The sequence below is a fragment of the Lacerta agilis genome, chromosome 11 (assembly GCF_009819535.1).
Source record: "Lacerta agilis isolate rLacAgi1 chromosome 11, rLacAgi1.pri, whole genome shotgun sequence".
NCBI classification, from domain to species: domain Eukaryota; kingdom Metazoa; phylum Chordata; class Lepidosauria; order Squamata; family Lacertidae; genus Lacerta; species Lacerta agilis.
The window spans coordinates 35,545,061-35,561,943 of NC_046322.1; the positions used below are offsets into that span (position 1 = coordinate 35,545,061).

Here is a 16,883-nt window from a genome sequence, read left to right on the forward strand (position 1 = left end):
TTCTAGAACAGGAATAGGCAAACCCGGACCCTCCAGATGTTTGGAACTACAATTCCTGTCATCCCTGACCACTGGTCCTGTTAGCAAGGGATGATGGGAATTGTAGTCCCAAACATCTGGAGGGCCTGAGTTTGCCTATGCCTGTTCTAGAATGAGTGAAAGAGGCCACAAAGAGGAGGCCCTTCGCAGGACAAAGAGCTTTATCATTAGGAGGAATAAATAAGGAATAAGGAGGAAGGAATAATTTATTGGCCAAGTATCAATCATACTTGGAATTTTGCTTCAACTACATTGCAACGTAAAGAAAAGCGTACCTCATACAAACACTATCCCCCTCATGATACCACAGCACAGCAAAGGAACCCCATACCACCAACTGACCTCCCTTCTGTACACAACTACAAATTCAACAGTTTGATGGCACAAGGAAAAAAAACTATTCCAAAGAAGATGTTCCACAACTGAAGAAGCCCTGTTCCTTGTCCCACAAGGTAAACCATCATTTATTTATTTGTTTTATTTTTGTAAATTACTGTAAAAAGGCAACCATTTTGTCTCTAGGCTGAGACAAAAAAAGATTAATGGTATTTGCTCTTGGACATGTAGCAACACTCAGAAATAAAAGAATATTTTAAGCCATTAGAAAATTAGCTTAAAATACTACAAAGTAGAACAAAGCATACGTACAGGTGGAAAATGTTTCCCTGCCACTTAAAAGTGATGAGACAAGATTGGTCCATCTGTCATAATCAGACAGCAACTTGGTGAATAATGTCATTGATCTGAAGCATTATTACAGACTCTCATGCTAGAATTGATTGGGAAACTGAGATTGTTATGTAGGAGAGGCATTCTATGGGCAAAGGCCTTCTGAGATGCTGCATTTTAATTTTCTTTAATGCATATCAGCATGTTAACGAGGAATAAGAACAGTAAAGGAACCTTGGTGAATCAGACCAATGATTCACCTAGCCCAGCTTTCTGTTTCCTACTCTTGACTCCAGGAAGCACATGAAGGTGCAATACGGCCACTGTGGCTAATAGCCACTGAAACATAAAGACAACCTCCATGAATTTGGGTACATTTGGGCCAAGGAAATGCTTGACTCGGCCCTCTACATACATGTGCTTCAAGGTACAGGTAAATTGCAACTTATTGTGTATAGTCAAAATAACCCCTTGGAATAACCCGTGTGAGCAATCTTACCTTCTGGAACTAGTGCACTGAATGAGTCTCACCCTCCAAGAAAGGCCACCTAAACCCCAGTAAGCAAGGTGGAAACCTTAAAAACTCTTTCCACACTGGGAATATCCTGTGCAAAAAGAACTTTTTAACTTCTCTGCTTTCCTTATGTTCAGTTTGTGTGATTTCAATCGGCCATCCATCAGGTGCATAAAGTTGAAATTGTGTAAGTTAAATGTGCCCAAGCTGCAAGTTACCTGTACTCATAAATGTTTCTAACTGCAGCAACCATTTTACATGCACCTAACTGACATGGGTCCGCATACATGGGGGTCTTTTTGGACTCAGAAGTCAGAATGGTGGCAGAGCAGGGTGGGCTTATGTGTACTCCGCCAATGCGTGCAAGGACCAGGAACTGAACCCCTGTGCAAAATGGTTGCTGCCTGTACATAATTATTATCTACCATCTATTAACTGGACTTCAGCTAGTCACTTATTGCTATGTTTTATAAAATTAGACCAATACTCTTTAATAAATATGCATGTTATTTGATCCACATAAAGCACTATTTTTCTGTCAACCGGAGCCATCTACTCTCATGTGCTTTTCGTTTCCCCTTGTACTTCCAAGTCTAGATTGTGTTGCCCTGCCACTGTCAGAGCTGTTGGGTTCCCAGACTCTGACCTGAACCCATTGTCCCTATTTTCATCAGAGAAGTGCTGGAAGGATGTACATGCCAAGATTTTATGTTCCGGCGTCCACAACTTCGCACCAGGTCTCTGGTGTTTTCCACAGTTTCCTTGGGATTTTAAGAAGGTTGGCAGCAATTCATGAAAGGTCCTCACATTTACGGGGTCTCTTGTTTGGATGTTCAACTTCTTATTATGGCCAGGAGTGTGGTAGAACTGCATAGCCTAAGAGGCAATCACTTAATGTCTCTCTAGGGGTGAACAACCACCCAAATAGGCTTATTGCTTAAATTCCACTTCAAAGTTCTACCTCCGTGAAGAAAAGGGTCTTCTGCCCTCTGCCCCCACCGCAAAAAAGCTTAAGAGACACTTACCGTATCACGTTGTCTATTATCTTTTCCTGAAATGATCAGGAAGTAGTTCCACACCAACAGTAGCAACAGTGTCAGAGGAATCATGTACAGCTCAAAATTCCAGGTCACAAAGAGGAAGAGCTGGAACCAAAGAGAAAGACAAGGTATTTAGATTTCCTTGAATGACAATATGCAAAATAGAGTATTATACACTAAAATTTCCCATTTCTGGCACAGAAAAAACTATTAAACATGTCCTAAAATCTGTTGCTTTCAGCAGTTCTTACACAGGGCAACCCACTTTATCTTAGGCAAAAAGAAAAAAAAATGATACTTTTCAAAGCCTTCTGTAGCCACATTAACACTAAAGAGATTATAAATAAAATATAAAATAAAAAAAATTCCTTCTTGGTATGAGCTTTTTCTGAAGAAGTGTGCATGCACACGAAAGTTCATACCAAGAACAAACAGTTGCTACTGGAAGGAAATTTTTTGTTTGTTTGTTTGTTTTGACTATGGCAGACCAACATGGCTACCTACCTGTAACTGAGATTATAAATGTTAGCGTTCATTTGTTCACATGAGCTGATATAAGGAATCTTTTCAGAACTGAAACAAGGTGCAAGTATTTGAAAACAAATATAGTCCCCTCCCCAGTGCACTGTAATTAAGAACAGATCAATCGATTAACAAAAATATTATAATAGCTACCAATCGCACAGTAGACTTAAAGAAGCAGACTTAAAAGAAATGTTTACTTGTGTTAAAAACATATTATCATGGAAAAAAAACCCACGAGGCAGATTTATTTTATTTTATTTTAAAATATTACCGCTTAATATATAAATCTCCATAAGTGGTGTACAGCAAATGAGAAAATGTAAGTATTACAAAAATATACAGATGCTATTTTAGAAGATATTCTTCTGCCTCTTTTTCAGAGAAGGCCTCTTAACATGGTGCCTGCCATGCATCTTATTTAAGGGTGACTTTCATTTCTATGCAAGTTTCTGCAGATATAATCAACAAATTCATCTATTAAAACTTATGGGTAATTAATTAATTAATGAAGATGTGGGAAGTGACATAACACCTCTGCAATGGTATAAAGCAGATTATAATCCTAGATTATACTATTCCCTGTTTGTGAAACAAAATTGAAGGACATCTCTTGATAGGGATGATGCCTTCTTAGATAATGCTTTCAGTACAAACGTTCTCCAAAACACTGAGACACACAAGGAATGGGGGTGGGGGGGCAGAGGAAGTCTACCTTGGCTTAGGAAACTGCTCTCATATGTCCCTTGTCAAGGAATATCCTCTGGGCTCATCTCACAAAAATGAAAACATGTTCTTATTATGAATTTCTGTTTGGAGATCTAGTATGCCTCACCCTCCGCTCCTGCCTCTACCGACAATCTTGATGAGTGTGGGATATGCCTTCTGTTGCTGCCTCACATACTGTTAGGGCTTCCTTTCCCTTCCTTAGGTTTTTGCTCCTTAATTGAGATTTCTGTCTTTTCTTGTTAGGGCAAGTTCTTTTGTTACTTCTGTCTCCTTTTCTTTCCTGTTATCCGTAGCGTTGTAACAGTTAGGTTCCAGTCATCAATGTGGTTCCAGTTGAATAATCATTTAGGGGTCGGGGAGTTGTCCACTCTGACAGTTGGTCTGGTGAAAGAGGGATTCCTCCTCCTCCTGGAGAGGAGGCAAAAGGCCTGCTTGATCTTTCCAGTAGAAGGCATCATCTCTATCAAGTAATGTCCTCCATCCTTATTTCCAAACAGAAATCGAAAGTCAATGTTGCTGTTGCTGTTGTTGTTGTTAACCCACTCTTCTCTGAATTTTTCAATTCCAGATTGGGTAACAATGAAATAAATAATAATAAAAAATACAGAAAAAATACAAAACATACAGAACCCATAAAAACAAGACCAATAAACAAAAAAAAAATTAACAGCTACATTAAAAAAAAGAAAACAACTCAACTGCAGTAAGGTCAAGAATTAGAAATTTCAATTTAACCCAGTACCCAGATAAATAAAACACGACACCCAACTGACTAAAACAACTTAAATGGCCTTTGCAACACTTCCTTCCCCATCTTTCTCTCACCTACAGCAGCCCACTCTTCACCAAAACCCCTAATGCACAGATGACTTGTCTCCTCATGAGCAGTTATGCTTCACCCTTTTCAGTTATTAGCATTAAGTAGACCATAACCTATGAAGCAAATAGGCGCTTAAAAAATGAGGGAGTGTAACTGCTATATCCTTTATAACACTATGGAAATGTAGGCATAATGTCTGGGTTCAAATTCATTTTATTATATTTCTGGGAACCAATGATCACATAATTCTAATACATTTAGAACATCCAAAATGATCCGCACCAAGCCTGAGTCCAAAATAAAACCATACATGCTAAAATGTATAAAATGGAAAAAATGTATAAAATGTGGGAGTCTAGACTCACAAAAAACACCCTTTAATTCTTAAAATTGTAGAATGATTCTTGTTCAGCCATTTTAAACACACCTGTGCAAATAGAAAGCTACCTTGTTTTTAATAAGAGATAAATACACAGGACTGCATTGTTGCTGGGCAGCATAAGATTTCAACTTTAAATGAAGGATCATGACCAATGGAGAAAGAGCTAATAATGAAAGATGCATCATTTTCACATATTTAATTCCAACATCTTTGGGGGGGGGGGGAATTAAATAAAATTGATGCTGAAACCATCCACACAAAACACATGATTCAATCTTCTGTGAGATTAGTATCAGCTGTTTTTTTAGAATTTGTGCTCCTTTCTTGCAGCTACATCAGTAAATCTGGTGATGATCATGCAGTCAAACCAGATATGATTATACAGTGAAATCACTGGGGACAAACAATGCCTGGAGTACAGGGGGAAGCAATAACAGCTCATCTAAGGACTCCGGGTGGGAAACGTTTTGATGCATGGCACAGCCATGGTGGGTCCAGGTAGGCCTTCATCATCTGGTGTAGCCAGGGGAGGAGATGGTTACCAGCTACCATTCATCTCCAGCCACAATGGTCCTCTCAGGTATGGGCGGGTAGCGCCCACAGAGCCAATCAGTGGCAGGGGCTTGGGAACTGTGCACAGCCTGTGCTTGGCCTATTTAAGGTGGCAGCCAAGTGCAGGTTACCCACTTGGCTGTTTGTGGGGGGAAACAATGCCTGAACACAGTACAGGAGGATGGAAGGAATTTCTCTTGCAGAGGCACCTGAGCTGACATTCCATCCAGCCACTGGCAGTTTCATTGTTGGTCCTGGCTTTCATCACTGCAGTGAACTGTGGCATGCCAATCAGCACCAGCATGGTTGCTTCAGCAGTGATGAGGAATTCCCTCACTCTGATCCTCGACAATATTTTTGCCCAGTCCCAGTTCAGACAACACACTAAACAAAACATTGGCTTAGCTCAGCACAGGAATAAAAAAAGGCTGGGGAGGAGTAAAGTGGCTGCAAGCTCCTCTCTGGGAGCCTTCATGTGTCATGCAAACTAGGCCTTAATGTAATTCTGTCAGCTCAACCCACCCACCTTGATACCTGGAGACTATAGTAGCAATTTCTGCACCTCTGAAAATGTCTCTACTGTGAGATTTTTCTAAAGTACTAAAAAAAAGTGTAGAATAAGTGACATAGTCTTGTGGCACCTTAAAGACTTAATGGAATGTACAGTGGAATAGCTTTAGCATAATTCTCATTTGATTAAGAAGGTTCTTGCCTATGTTCAAAGCAAAAAGATCTTAGCCACTTACAGCAAAAAACATATTCCTCTATCAAAGATCGTGCTACAATTAAGTGTGGTAGTAGTACATCACCTTCATAGACCTGATGAAGGCCTTTGACCTCATCAGCCAAAAAGGACTCTTCATACTGCTCAATAAGACAGGATGCCCACATAAGCTCCACAATATAATTGTGTCCTTCCACAAGAACATCCATGGCACCTTCCAATATGATAGTTCATCCTCCGATGCCTTCTCTATGAAGAGTGCTGTGAAACAGAGCTGTGTTTTTGCTCCAACTCTCTTTGGCATATACTTCACCTTGTTGCTTTGTTATGCCTTCAGCTCAACTGAAGATGGTGTGTACTTCCATTCAAGGAACAACGGGGGTCTGTTCAACCTGACACATCTCCACACAATGACAAAAGTGTGACGGATCCTTCTCTGAGAGATGTTTAGATGGCACAGTATTTACAGTGCACTTCCAGGAGCTCTACAGCCCAAGCCTGCAGGAGGTTCGGGCTCACCATCGACCTGATAAAGACCAACATCCTGGGTCAGGACATTGCCAGCACTCCATGCATCACCACTGATGACCACACACGAGGTGATGGATGATTTTGTTTTCCTGGATTCCACCATAACAAGCAACTTCTCCAGCAATGCTGAGCTGGACAAGCATATTGTCAAGGCAGTCACAGCTATGGCTCACCTCTCCAAGAGGGTTGGGGAGAATGTGATGCTAACAACCAATACCAAAGTAAAGGTCTACCATGCTTGTGTGTTGAGCACACACTGCTTTATGGAAGTCAGAAAAGGAATTAGTGATACAGAAAGCTGTACCATTAATTTGGGCTGCAGATAAAGACTTTTCCTTCCTCTTTTTTGTGTACACTGCAATCCTCAGTTGAGGGGGAGCGAAGTGTCTCAGATATCATCATCATGTGAATATTTACAGATTTCTCTGTTAAATATGCTGTTTTCACTTCTGTCTGACTTTTGCCAATATGAAAGTTACTACAGTGGCATGAATTTTTCATCGGTAATTCGTGGGCTGTTAATGTGATGCTTGTATCTACAGACTCTGGGGCTTGCATTGTGGAAATGTCAGTACTTTCAAAGCAAAGTCACAGCACTTTCATCTTTAACTTCTATAAAATGATGTGAAATGTCTTTACATGATTGTAAGTGGGAAAAGGAAAGGGGTGGGAAACCAAATTTATATTAAAACAAGAAATTCTGCAAAATTTCTAGGGCCTTAGCTAAAAGCAGACTTCACTGATGTTGACAAATCTGCCAAGGTAAATTTGTTTTGATTAGGTGGCTCCATCAACTTTGCAGTTCTTCATGTGGAATATCTCCAGTTAATGTTTCATACTAAAATTGGATAAGCCGAAGAACATCAAATGAATCCTGCCTAATACTGGAAGGAAATTTTATGTATTTAGTTGTAACATAATGGCCGCTTACCCTGCTCCGGTGGACAGTGGTTGCAAACCCTCGCGGGCTGCCCTCCATTCCCAGGGCTGCAAGGAGTCATGTCCCAGCAACCAGCTATTGCAAATTCCCTGTCCGATCGCACTGCAGGGTGGGATAACCCTCCAAGTCTAAAGTTTAAACTGGCCAATCATAAGCAGCCGATTGGACAGAGTCTGGCCAGTGGACCTGAGCGTGGAAGTTCTTGCTGTGGGCTGCCGGCTAAGGATAAAAGCTGACTGCGCCTAGAGTTTGAAGCTCACGTTGTATCTAACTTATTGACTAAGCCAAGATCACATGCCTTAATTGACAACATCAGATATAAGACAAGCATGAACTTTTCATGTAAGGTTTAATGTTTAACATTGTAAACCAGAAGTATTCTGTATGTGATTTTTTTAAAGGTTTCATTCTGTTCCACTTGTTAGCAATATTTAAAGTTGCAGTTTTAATACACTGCATTTATTTTATTCTTAAACTTTTCAAAGAGTTTTAAATGGCTGCCAGCTTCTATATATCGAAGTGCAATATAACACTTGATACATACATGTAACCTTTCATTATTGTGAAGTCTGAAGGGGAAAGAGGCTACCATGTTTAAAGAAAAAGTGCAACGGAACACGACTTGAAATGGGGGTGAGATTAAATGCTTTCCAAATTTCAAATCTTCCTCCTATATCTTCTTGTGCCACCTGTAGCTAGATAAATCTTTGTTTACAACAAACTGAGAATTTCTATAGCGCCTTGCTTTGGAGAGAGGAAAACTACTGGTTCAATGACAAAGGTTACCAAGTTATCAAAATTCCAGAGTTTTCATGTGTTGGAATCCGTTTGTCTCAGGAGCAATAGAGGAGTCCATCTTTGGGGGTGAAGTCAAACTGTTGGAGAGTTACAGCACCTGCTGTGGCTGTGGAGACCAATACGGGAGAGACATGCTTTGTTGCACTGGGGCAAATGAGCTCTGTTTCACAACGCTCTTTATAAGGAATGTGTCAGAGGATAAGACATCATACTGGATGGTGCTGTGCATGTTCTTGTGGAAGGATGCAACCATATTGTGTATTGCTGTTCTGGCAGTGTTGATCCGAGGCCACACTTTCTGCTTTGTGCCATGGCTCCTCTTGATATACTCCTTGATACGATCTTAACATTTACATAAGAAAACGCTCAAAGACACATAATTTTCATATGCATATGGTTGGATAAGAGGCTATTAAGATATTAAGATATGCTTAATACAACCATTTCAGGTACAGTGGTGCCCCGCTAGACGAAAAACTCGCTAGACGAATGCCTCGCTAGACGAAAAACTCGCTAGACGAAAGGCATTTGCTAGCGGAAGGCTGCCCCGCAAGACGAAAAAGTCAATGGGCTTGCCTCGCAAGACAATTTTTTTTTCTGCGAAAACCGCTATTCTGCCTTGGTGCTTCGCAAGACGAAAAATTCGCTATACGAAGACACTCGCAGAATGAATTATTTTCGTCTTGCGAGGCACCACTGTAGATGATTTCTTCAAAGAGTAAGTGATCTTTCATACATTACTAAGTTGACAAACATTTTAAAGAATCCAAGTAGAATACACACATTGCAGTCAACATGGCACTTAACTGAAGTTCAACACTCATTTACTCACTCAGAATTACAGTCCCAACCAAGGAGGAGCTGGCATTATTTTTCATGGTAGAAATACACTAGTATCAAATTGCAGCTGGCTTGCATTAATGACTGGATCAAATAATGTCTAAGTAGTAAAGGTTTCAGGTTCATTGAAGCTTATCTCTTTTTAGTACTCAATTTCCCCCAACAGAGTTGCCAATTGTTTCTTGGGCCTTTGTCTTGGTCATTTTACCTAGCAGACCATTCTGTACATTAATTATTTGCTAAATGAACACATGACTCTTATAGCCCATTCTCAATTTGTTTTTTTTGCTTTATTATTATGTACACCTTAAAAGTCAAGTTATGTTTTCAATGTAGTGCTGAAGTGAGGGGTAATCACCATCTATAAGAAGTCATTATGTAATTCAATTATGTCCATATTAAGCTTTTGGAAAAACCCTCTCATTATCTATGCCTTTCAGGTTAGAGATCTTTCTGATTCTTTGTGGCTTGTAAAGTTCCTTAACAACTGTCCAACAAAGTTACGAAACTTAAGTGCTCTCTTTAATTTAGAAGGATCCTTTTGCAAAGTAACATTTTAGGTGTTTTTTTAAAAGAGCACTTTCAACAAATTGGCGGCATATTTGTATTCAATAAAGTAATTGTTTTATGGTATCATACACTGATTTAGTTCCAAATTGCAAAAAAGATAGTTTGGGGTAAAATAAAAAGCTGCAGTCATGAGCACAAATCTGTAAGCTTTAGCCTCCAATTTTCAGATTTGTTCCTGGGGGTGGACATGCTTGAACAGATTCTGCTGGCATTTGAAACTCATGGAAGGGGCTTCCAATTAAATTGTGTTTAATTTTTACTTACAGCATTTTATTGTTTGCTTAATGTAAAAAATACTGTATGCCTTGGATCTGTCTGTTGAGTCATTTAGGTGTTAAAACAGGGCCTGTGTTAGCGTTGAGTCAGAGAATATTAACTTTGCAAGTCACTGATTCAGTCAACAGCTGCAAAAAACTTCAGTTTTGGTGACATACAAGTTTTCACGCAGACAGATATGCCTTTGCTTTTTAAGTACTTGACTATTCAAGAATGTCACCTTTCAAATTACCGTTTTGATGCTGGAGTTAATTTCTACATCTGCTTACTTGACATTTCAACATATGTTGGCAAATATTATTTATAATAGTAAAGCAGAAAAAACTAGAGGCCTTTTACATGCTACATATAAGTGGCGCATTAGCAAAGAATTTGACTCAAAACTACATGGCAGTACATTTAGCCAGTTCTGTCCAATTCTGCAGCTAAATTTATATGGAACATGTTCTTTATAAAAAATACAGCTTGACAAGCCCTGTTCCTCTTCCCTCCCATCATGGAACTCAGGGTGGCATGTTTTGGATGATACTTCCAGGATCAGTGGTATCTTGTCTCTGCATACCAGTCACTGGGGAATAGCAGCAGGAGAATGCAGTGGTGCTCATGCCTTGCTTGTGGGTTTCCCACAGGCTGGCTAGTTGCTGTGGGGAACAGGATGCTGAACTAGATTGGGCTTTGGTCTGATCCTGCATGATTCTTCTCATCTTATTACACAGACACAGACCTAGACCTGTGGAGCGGGAGGAATGGTGGATACCATCTCCCCAGCCTGAACCTTCCAGAAAAGAGGATGACAGTATAAAGTTGCAACAGTGGTTTGCGGGAGGTTACAGCTCATAGACTGCAGAGAGGAGAAGATAGGAAATATTGGGAGAGGAGCAGGAAAAAGCAGCAGCACCAGGGGAGAGACAGCTGACAGACTCAGCATCTTTAGAAAGCATTCCAGACCTACCCTTTCTCAGAACCCAGAAGGCATTGAAAGTAGGAGAACAGAAAGCTCAGAGGCAAAAAGCACAGATCAGCCAACGTAGGGATGACATATAATAAGAGAGACGGAGGGGGTAGGGCTTTACTTGGAGCAACGCCATTATTGTGAGAGGCACCTTTTCTGAGCCTCTCTCTGTGGATATTGAATAAAATACTTGGTAAGAACTCCCCCCCCCCAATGTCTTTCTCTCTATATGAGCTGGCTCCCTGTTACATTACATGTGGGGAAACCTGTGTGGGGTTCCTCTCTGTGTAAAGTTTTCAAGCTGTTCCTGCCCACACCTGACAAATCTGCTCCATTGTCAAAATTTATCTTTCCCCCCACCTCCAGTCTCTATTGTTGTGTGTCCTGGCTGAGGGGAAAAACAGAAGAAGGATGGCCATCGGTCAGGGATGGTCTAGTTGAGATTCCTGCATTGCCCCAGGGGTTTGGCTATATGACCCTCAGGGGTCCCTTCCAACTCTACAATTTTCTGGTGCAAGCTTGTGCAGAGTTTTAGGTACAAGTTGGATGCAAGGGGTGCATAGGATTACTGTCCATCTAATGCACCATCGGCTCAGGAATAAGAGAGAGCGGAAGTGGCACCCAACTTTTGTAACAATCTGAACAGAAAGAGTGCAGCACCAAGTTCAAGTACCCAAGCCCGCTCCCTTGCCTGTGAGTTTGAAACATGTTATGCCCCCAAATCTAGTTTAGCTTTAGGACACCATCCCACATAATTTCATCCATCCCTGGTGTATGAAAGGGGTTGTGTCTGAAAAATGTTGATTTTAGAGCTTTTGAAGCAACAGAAAAAGCTGTCCAAAGGGAACCTGTGATATGATGTAAAGGTTTAGCTACACTTCTTGGAACAGCTGTCAAAACACCTTTAGATTCTGTGCTTCTGCGTGGCTTCCTGTACCATTATTTATAGGTCGCCTCTCTTTCCAAAGGCAACTGAGGCAACATACAATATTAAAACCTCTCAACTAATGCCAGGAGGAAGGTTCCTTCAGCAGCTCACATTCAGGTAATCCCTACAGGATGGTAACCCAGACTAGTGAACTTGCCAGAGCAGTAGATATTAGAGCCTACATATTTAATGTCTGTGTTGCACAAATCATATTAGAAGTGCAAAGAACAGTTGACTGAGACTCCAATCATGCTTGGGAGTCTGATGGGCAGAGGTGGGGATTGAAACTCTTCTTCCTAGTGTGGTTGTGAAGAAAAATGTCCTGCCCCTGCTGCAGTGAAGGGATTCATGCAATTCCCTACATGGAAGCTACTTCTGTGTAGAAATTTCAACATGCATGATCCCATGTGATCATAGTTCAATATAAGGTAGCTCAAAGACAGAGGGAAACAATCTAGAGATTCTTGCAAAACAGGAAATAGCTAGCCCGTTGGAAATCTGAACTACACCAATAGCATTGAAACTTGTACAATTTATGTTGGAGGCGATAATATCAGTGATGAATGCAGTGATATAGTACCACTGCCCAAGAATCTGGTTCTTTTTGTTTTCTGAATATTCACCTTGTTTCAGATATGCACCTAGAGATTCACCTGCAGCTTAAACAAAATGTAGAAAGCACAGAAAGATAACACAAGCAAAATTCTACTGATAGAATGTATGTTCCACCAAAGTGCATTGTGAAATATTCTTATGCAAATATATTGCCATGATATTACACTAATCAAACTCTGTATCTATAGTGTCAAAGCGCCTCTTCTAAATCATACAACTACTACTATTCCAGATATTTTAGTCATATATTATTCAACATGAACAAATGTAGAATTGCACACACGCATACATAGCATCCTGACTAGATGTACTAAATTGAAATTTGTTTCCGTCATGAGATATTTTTACCATGTTTCACAAAGTTGATGTAGAGGAAAAAAATACTGAAAACAGTCTCAAAGAATACACAACACACAACTGTATTATAATTGAATCTGTTCCCTATAAATCTAATTAAACTAGAAATGAGGACTTTGTGCTGGGATCCTCACAACAAATTTCTAAAATCCCCGCTCTTGGTTTTGCTGTCAGTTTAATCAGTCAGACCCTCCAAAAACCAACACAGATTTATTCTGAAAGACAGATTTTGAGCACAGTAACAATTTTACTATCAGCAATTTGTAAAATGTGACCATAAAAGAGCAAGCCCCTCTGATACATGTTAAGGCCAAGAACAGCTAAGAAATTGTTACAAAGATGTTTTTGCGAAATCCGGCTTTAACTTGCTGCTTTCCCTCTGCTCTCTCTCACTACTTATACACAGACAATAGTTTTTAAGAGGTGAAAGTGATAAGAGGCGCTTTGCTTCCCATGGTATATACACATTCCTTGCTAAACAGATATTGCAGGTTTTTTAAATTACACAAATATCTGCAGATTCCCCTTACCAACAGAGAAGGTGTGATGTGTATTGCAACTGCACTTGCACCCTCAATTCCATGTATGTAGTTATTCAGTATTTGTGAAAAAACTACAATTCATGTGCCTTCTAGATATATACTATATATTTTAGAAAGTTATTTGTCTGCTATGCATTTAACTATTTCTTAAGGTATAATATGGTTCCTGAGATCAATTAACTTGTTTTCATCAGTATCTAGACACCATTTTGAATCAAGATGGCAAAACAAACCTTTCACAACTGCACTGATTTTTTTGTTTCTTAGAATTCCCGAGCAACGCTAGGTATGAGGTTGCTAGTGACAAATATTTCACAGTTTGACTATGATTGAAGCTCCTTTCTAATTTTCCCAATACCAAAAAGCAAGATTCCATCAGTAGCATTTTCATCAGAAAAAAAACCAAATTCTGTCTTAATGAGCTTTAACCACTTTCCTCCTCGGAATAGCAAAGTCTACTTCCCATTGTGCCAATATGTGTGAAGAATCATTTTTTTTAAAAGCACAGAAACTCTAAGGGTTGGGTGATAACTGCATGGAGGATAATTTTTTGACAGCGGCACCATATTATCCATTTCCCCACTCTAAATCACCTGATCTGCATAATTATAGTGCGGTATAATTATGAAGCATATGAACCACTATTGAATGGTCTCCATGATTCAGCCAGTCTCTCAGGGCTGGTTCATATTCTATGATGGGCCTGATACGAGCACCTCAGACCATGTGAGACCTCATCTGGTATGCAGTTGGACTATGATCAAGCAGAAACAGCAAGTGTACTAAATGTGGGAGCTGTATTTGCCACTGCTGTAATGAAGTCATTACAGCAGCTCTTTTCCCAAGATGTAGCAATGACTCAAATGATAGCAACCAAATATACAGTGGCATGAAATCATACTAGCATGGCCTAGCTGTGAGTTCAACAGCAACCTTGCATTCTCCTGAGGTGCTGGTGCAGGGGGCACAGTAAAATATGAAGCAGCTCCACTTAAAACTCCCCCCCCCCAATCTTAGGCGCACGCACACACCATCTAAGTTTAGGCTTCTTTCTTTTCTTTTTAATGAGGACCATTCCCGTTTAAGATACATAATATAGCAGGTGGTGTTAAACTGATCCCAATCCTTCTAAGCTACTTACGATGAAAATTAGTTTCAGACAAACACTTGAAGTCTGCCTTCTTGACGACTGCAGACACATGTAAAGAAAACTGTGTGATTGCTGGTATATCATTTGCCCTCACTATGCTGGTTTTGAAACATCAGAAAACAAAAGCTCATTTCCTATGCTGTTACTTCTTGTTTTCCTTATGAAGGCAGAAACCCTCGAATGTTAGGAATTATTTTTCAGTATACATCCCGTGTTTATCATTCCTTGTTTATCATTTCCCCCCACCATATCTATTTTTTAGTAACTGATTAGTCTCCCTGGGATCTAGATACATTTCTGATATTCCTTGGCTGTTTACTGCCTTGACACATGCATTCATATACATTTTACCTATGCATAAATGTAAGCAAACAACACACATTCCACCACCCATATATACATTACCAATATTGTACTGAAACACACATGCAAAACAAAAAAACATATATAAGCACTCTTATATACGGAAATCCAATCGAAACCCCATAGGGAAATGTGTAGGTTATTGTTACAATATCTGTCATCCATGTAAGAGAAACAGAACTGAGATGGGCATTAAATTTGCATACAGCCTGAAGCACAGAGGTTCCTGTATGTAGAGAGTTGATGGGCATATCTGGCAGGAAGATTCTGTCAGGATTAACTCAGGAAAAACACCCCCAAGGAGATAATTTGAAGACCGTGTGAGAATTTGCTTCACACATGAAAATAAAATTTGAAATCCGTAGCAAAGGGTAATAACCAAATGTTAGCACAAATGCAATGGCAGAGGCAAGGGGATAATCTATTTTAGTTAATTAACACCAAGCTTAGCATTGTTAAAAGCAGCTTCTACTCGGGTCTCACAGCATTTACACAGACTCAGAAAAACAAGTGTATATTAACCAGCCTTCCCCAACCTGGTGCCCTCTACATGTTCTGGACTATAACTCCTATCATCTGCCTAGCCAATACAACAGTGCTGTGGAAGGCAGGCAAATGCAAATGTAAGAAAAGATAAGGCAAAACCAATTGAGAAAGGAAATGGTTAGAATGATTCAAGATTTCACCATCCGAGGAGAAATACTGCAAAAGTCAGGATCATTTCAAGAGAATCACTGTGTGCTGTCAGAACGCCAAGACAGACAAGCAAACATAGAAATATATAGCAGTCGGTGGCAGGCAGAATGTTCAAAATAAAGTAGTAAAACAAGTCTGGATTAACGAGACCTGCTTTTTAATAACTAAAATGAATTTAGCAGGTGAAAGTACAGGCCTGCCTAATCTGGGTCTTCACACATAACTTCTTGGCACCCTGTGGGCATATTATTCAGTGTTGGGGTTTGAAGCACAAAGAATAATTGTCTACACATCAGGTGTGGGGAACTTCTGGGCCTCCAGATGCTGCTGAACTACAACTCCCATGAACCCCAGCAAGCATGGTCAATGACCAGGGATGATGGGACTTGTAACTTTTGGCCCCCTGGAGGCCCAAAAATTATTTTTGCATTACTCTATCGTATATAGCCTATGTGGCAAAAAGAGAAATCCCAAATATTTGCTCGGCACAATTCTGCTACTCAAACATATGTAGAGTTGCCTTGGTTCATTTAACCCATACCTGTCTGAACCCTTGGAAAGTCACTGTAATTTTGGGTACTTTCCAGTCCTCCTACCAAAATACACCAGAAATTTCCAATGTGTGCCATCACAGGAATTCAGCTTGGTATCGACAGTCAATACAACAATTTTTTGGCATTTCACAATTTTCTGATACTTCTGTAACTTAGGAGGTGTAAGATTAAAATAAATGGAAATTTAAAGCCTTGATGACTACAGTATGTTATTTGTACACACACACACACACACACACACACACTAGACATACTTGTATTCCCGGAGCTCTCTGGGAGCACATTACATTTTCAGGCATCCACAGAATCTGCCTTCCTGAAATGTTAGTACAGTGCACAAGGATATCCAACAACTCTGATAGGAACATAGGAATTGAATAGCATGCCATAGCAAGAATGTCAAAAGCAGAGAGGTATAGTGTTCACATAAGACAGTAAGAAGATCCCTGCTGGATCCAGCTAGTGCCCTTTTTCTAGTTAAGCATTCTGTTATCATAGTGGCCAACAAGATGCCAGGGGGAGCTTGCAAGCAGGCCTGAGTGTGACAGAACTCTCTCCTCCTATGGTTTCCAGAAGCTGCTTTGTAGGAGCATACTGACTTCCAAGGCAGCGAACAGTGGAATATACTGGCTAGCAGTCCCTTATAGTCTTATCCTCCATGAATTGGTCTAATCCTCTTTTAAAGCCACTGAAGTTGGTTGCTTCTGGTCTGGTCAGAGTGTGCAACACATTGTCCCCAATACGAGACTATTCGCCATTGTATCACCAGGTAAAAAGACA

General features: G+C 40.1%; 1 protein-coding gene across 5 annotated transcripts in view; it reads right to left on the reverse strand.

The window, feature by feature from the left end:
* Positions 1-16,883, reverse strand: part of MCTP1 (multiple C2 and transmembrane domain containing 1) — a 170,493-nt gene that overhangs the window by 27,754 nt on the left and 125,856 nt on the right. For all 5 annotated transcript variants that reach the window (XM_033163778.1, XM_033163776.1, XM_033163775.1 and 2 more), the window contains one exon: positions 2,248-2,367. In XM_033163778.1, the coding sequence (XP_033019669.1) occupies positions 2,248-2,367 (120 nt within the window). The remainder of the gene's footprint in view (positions 1-2,247; positions 2,368-16,883) is intronic.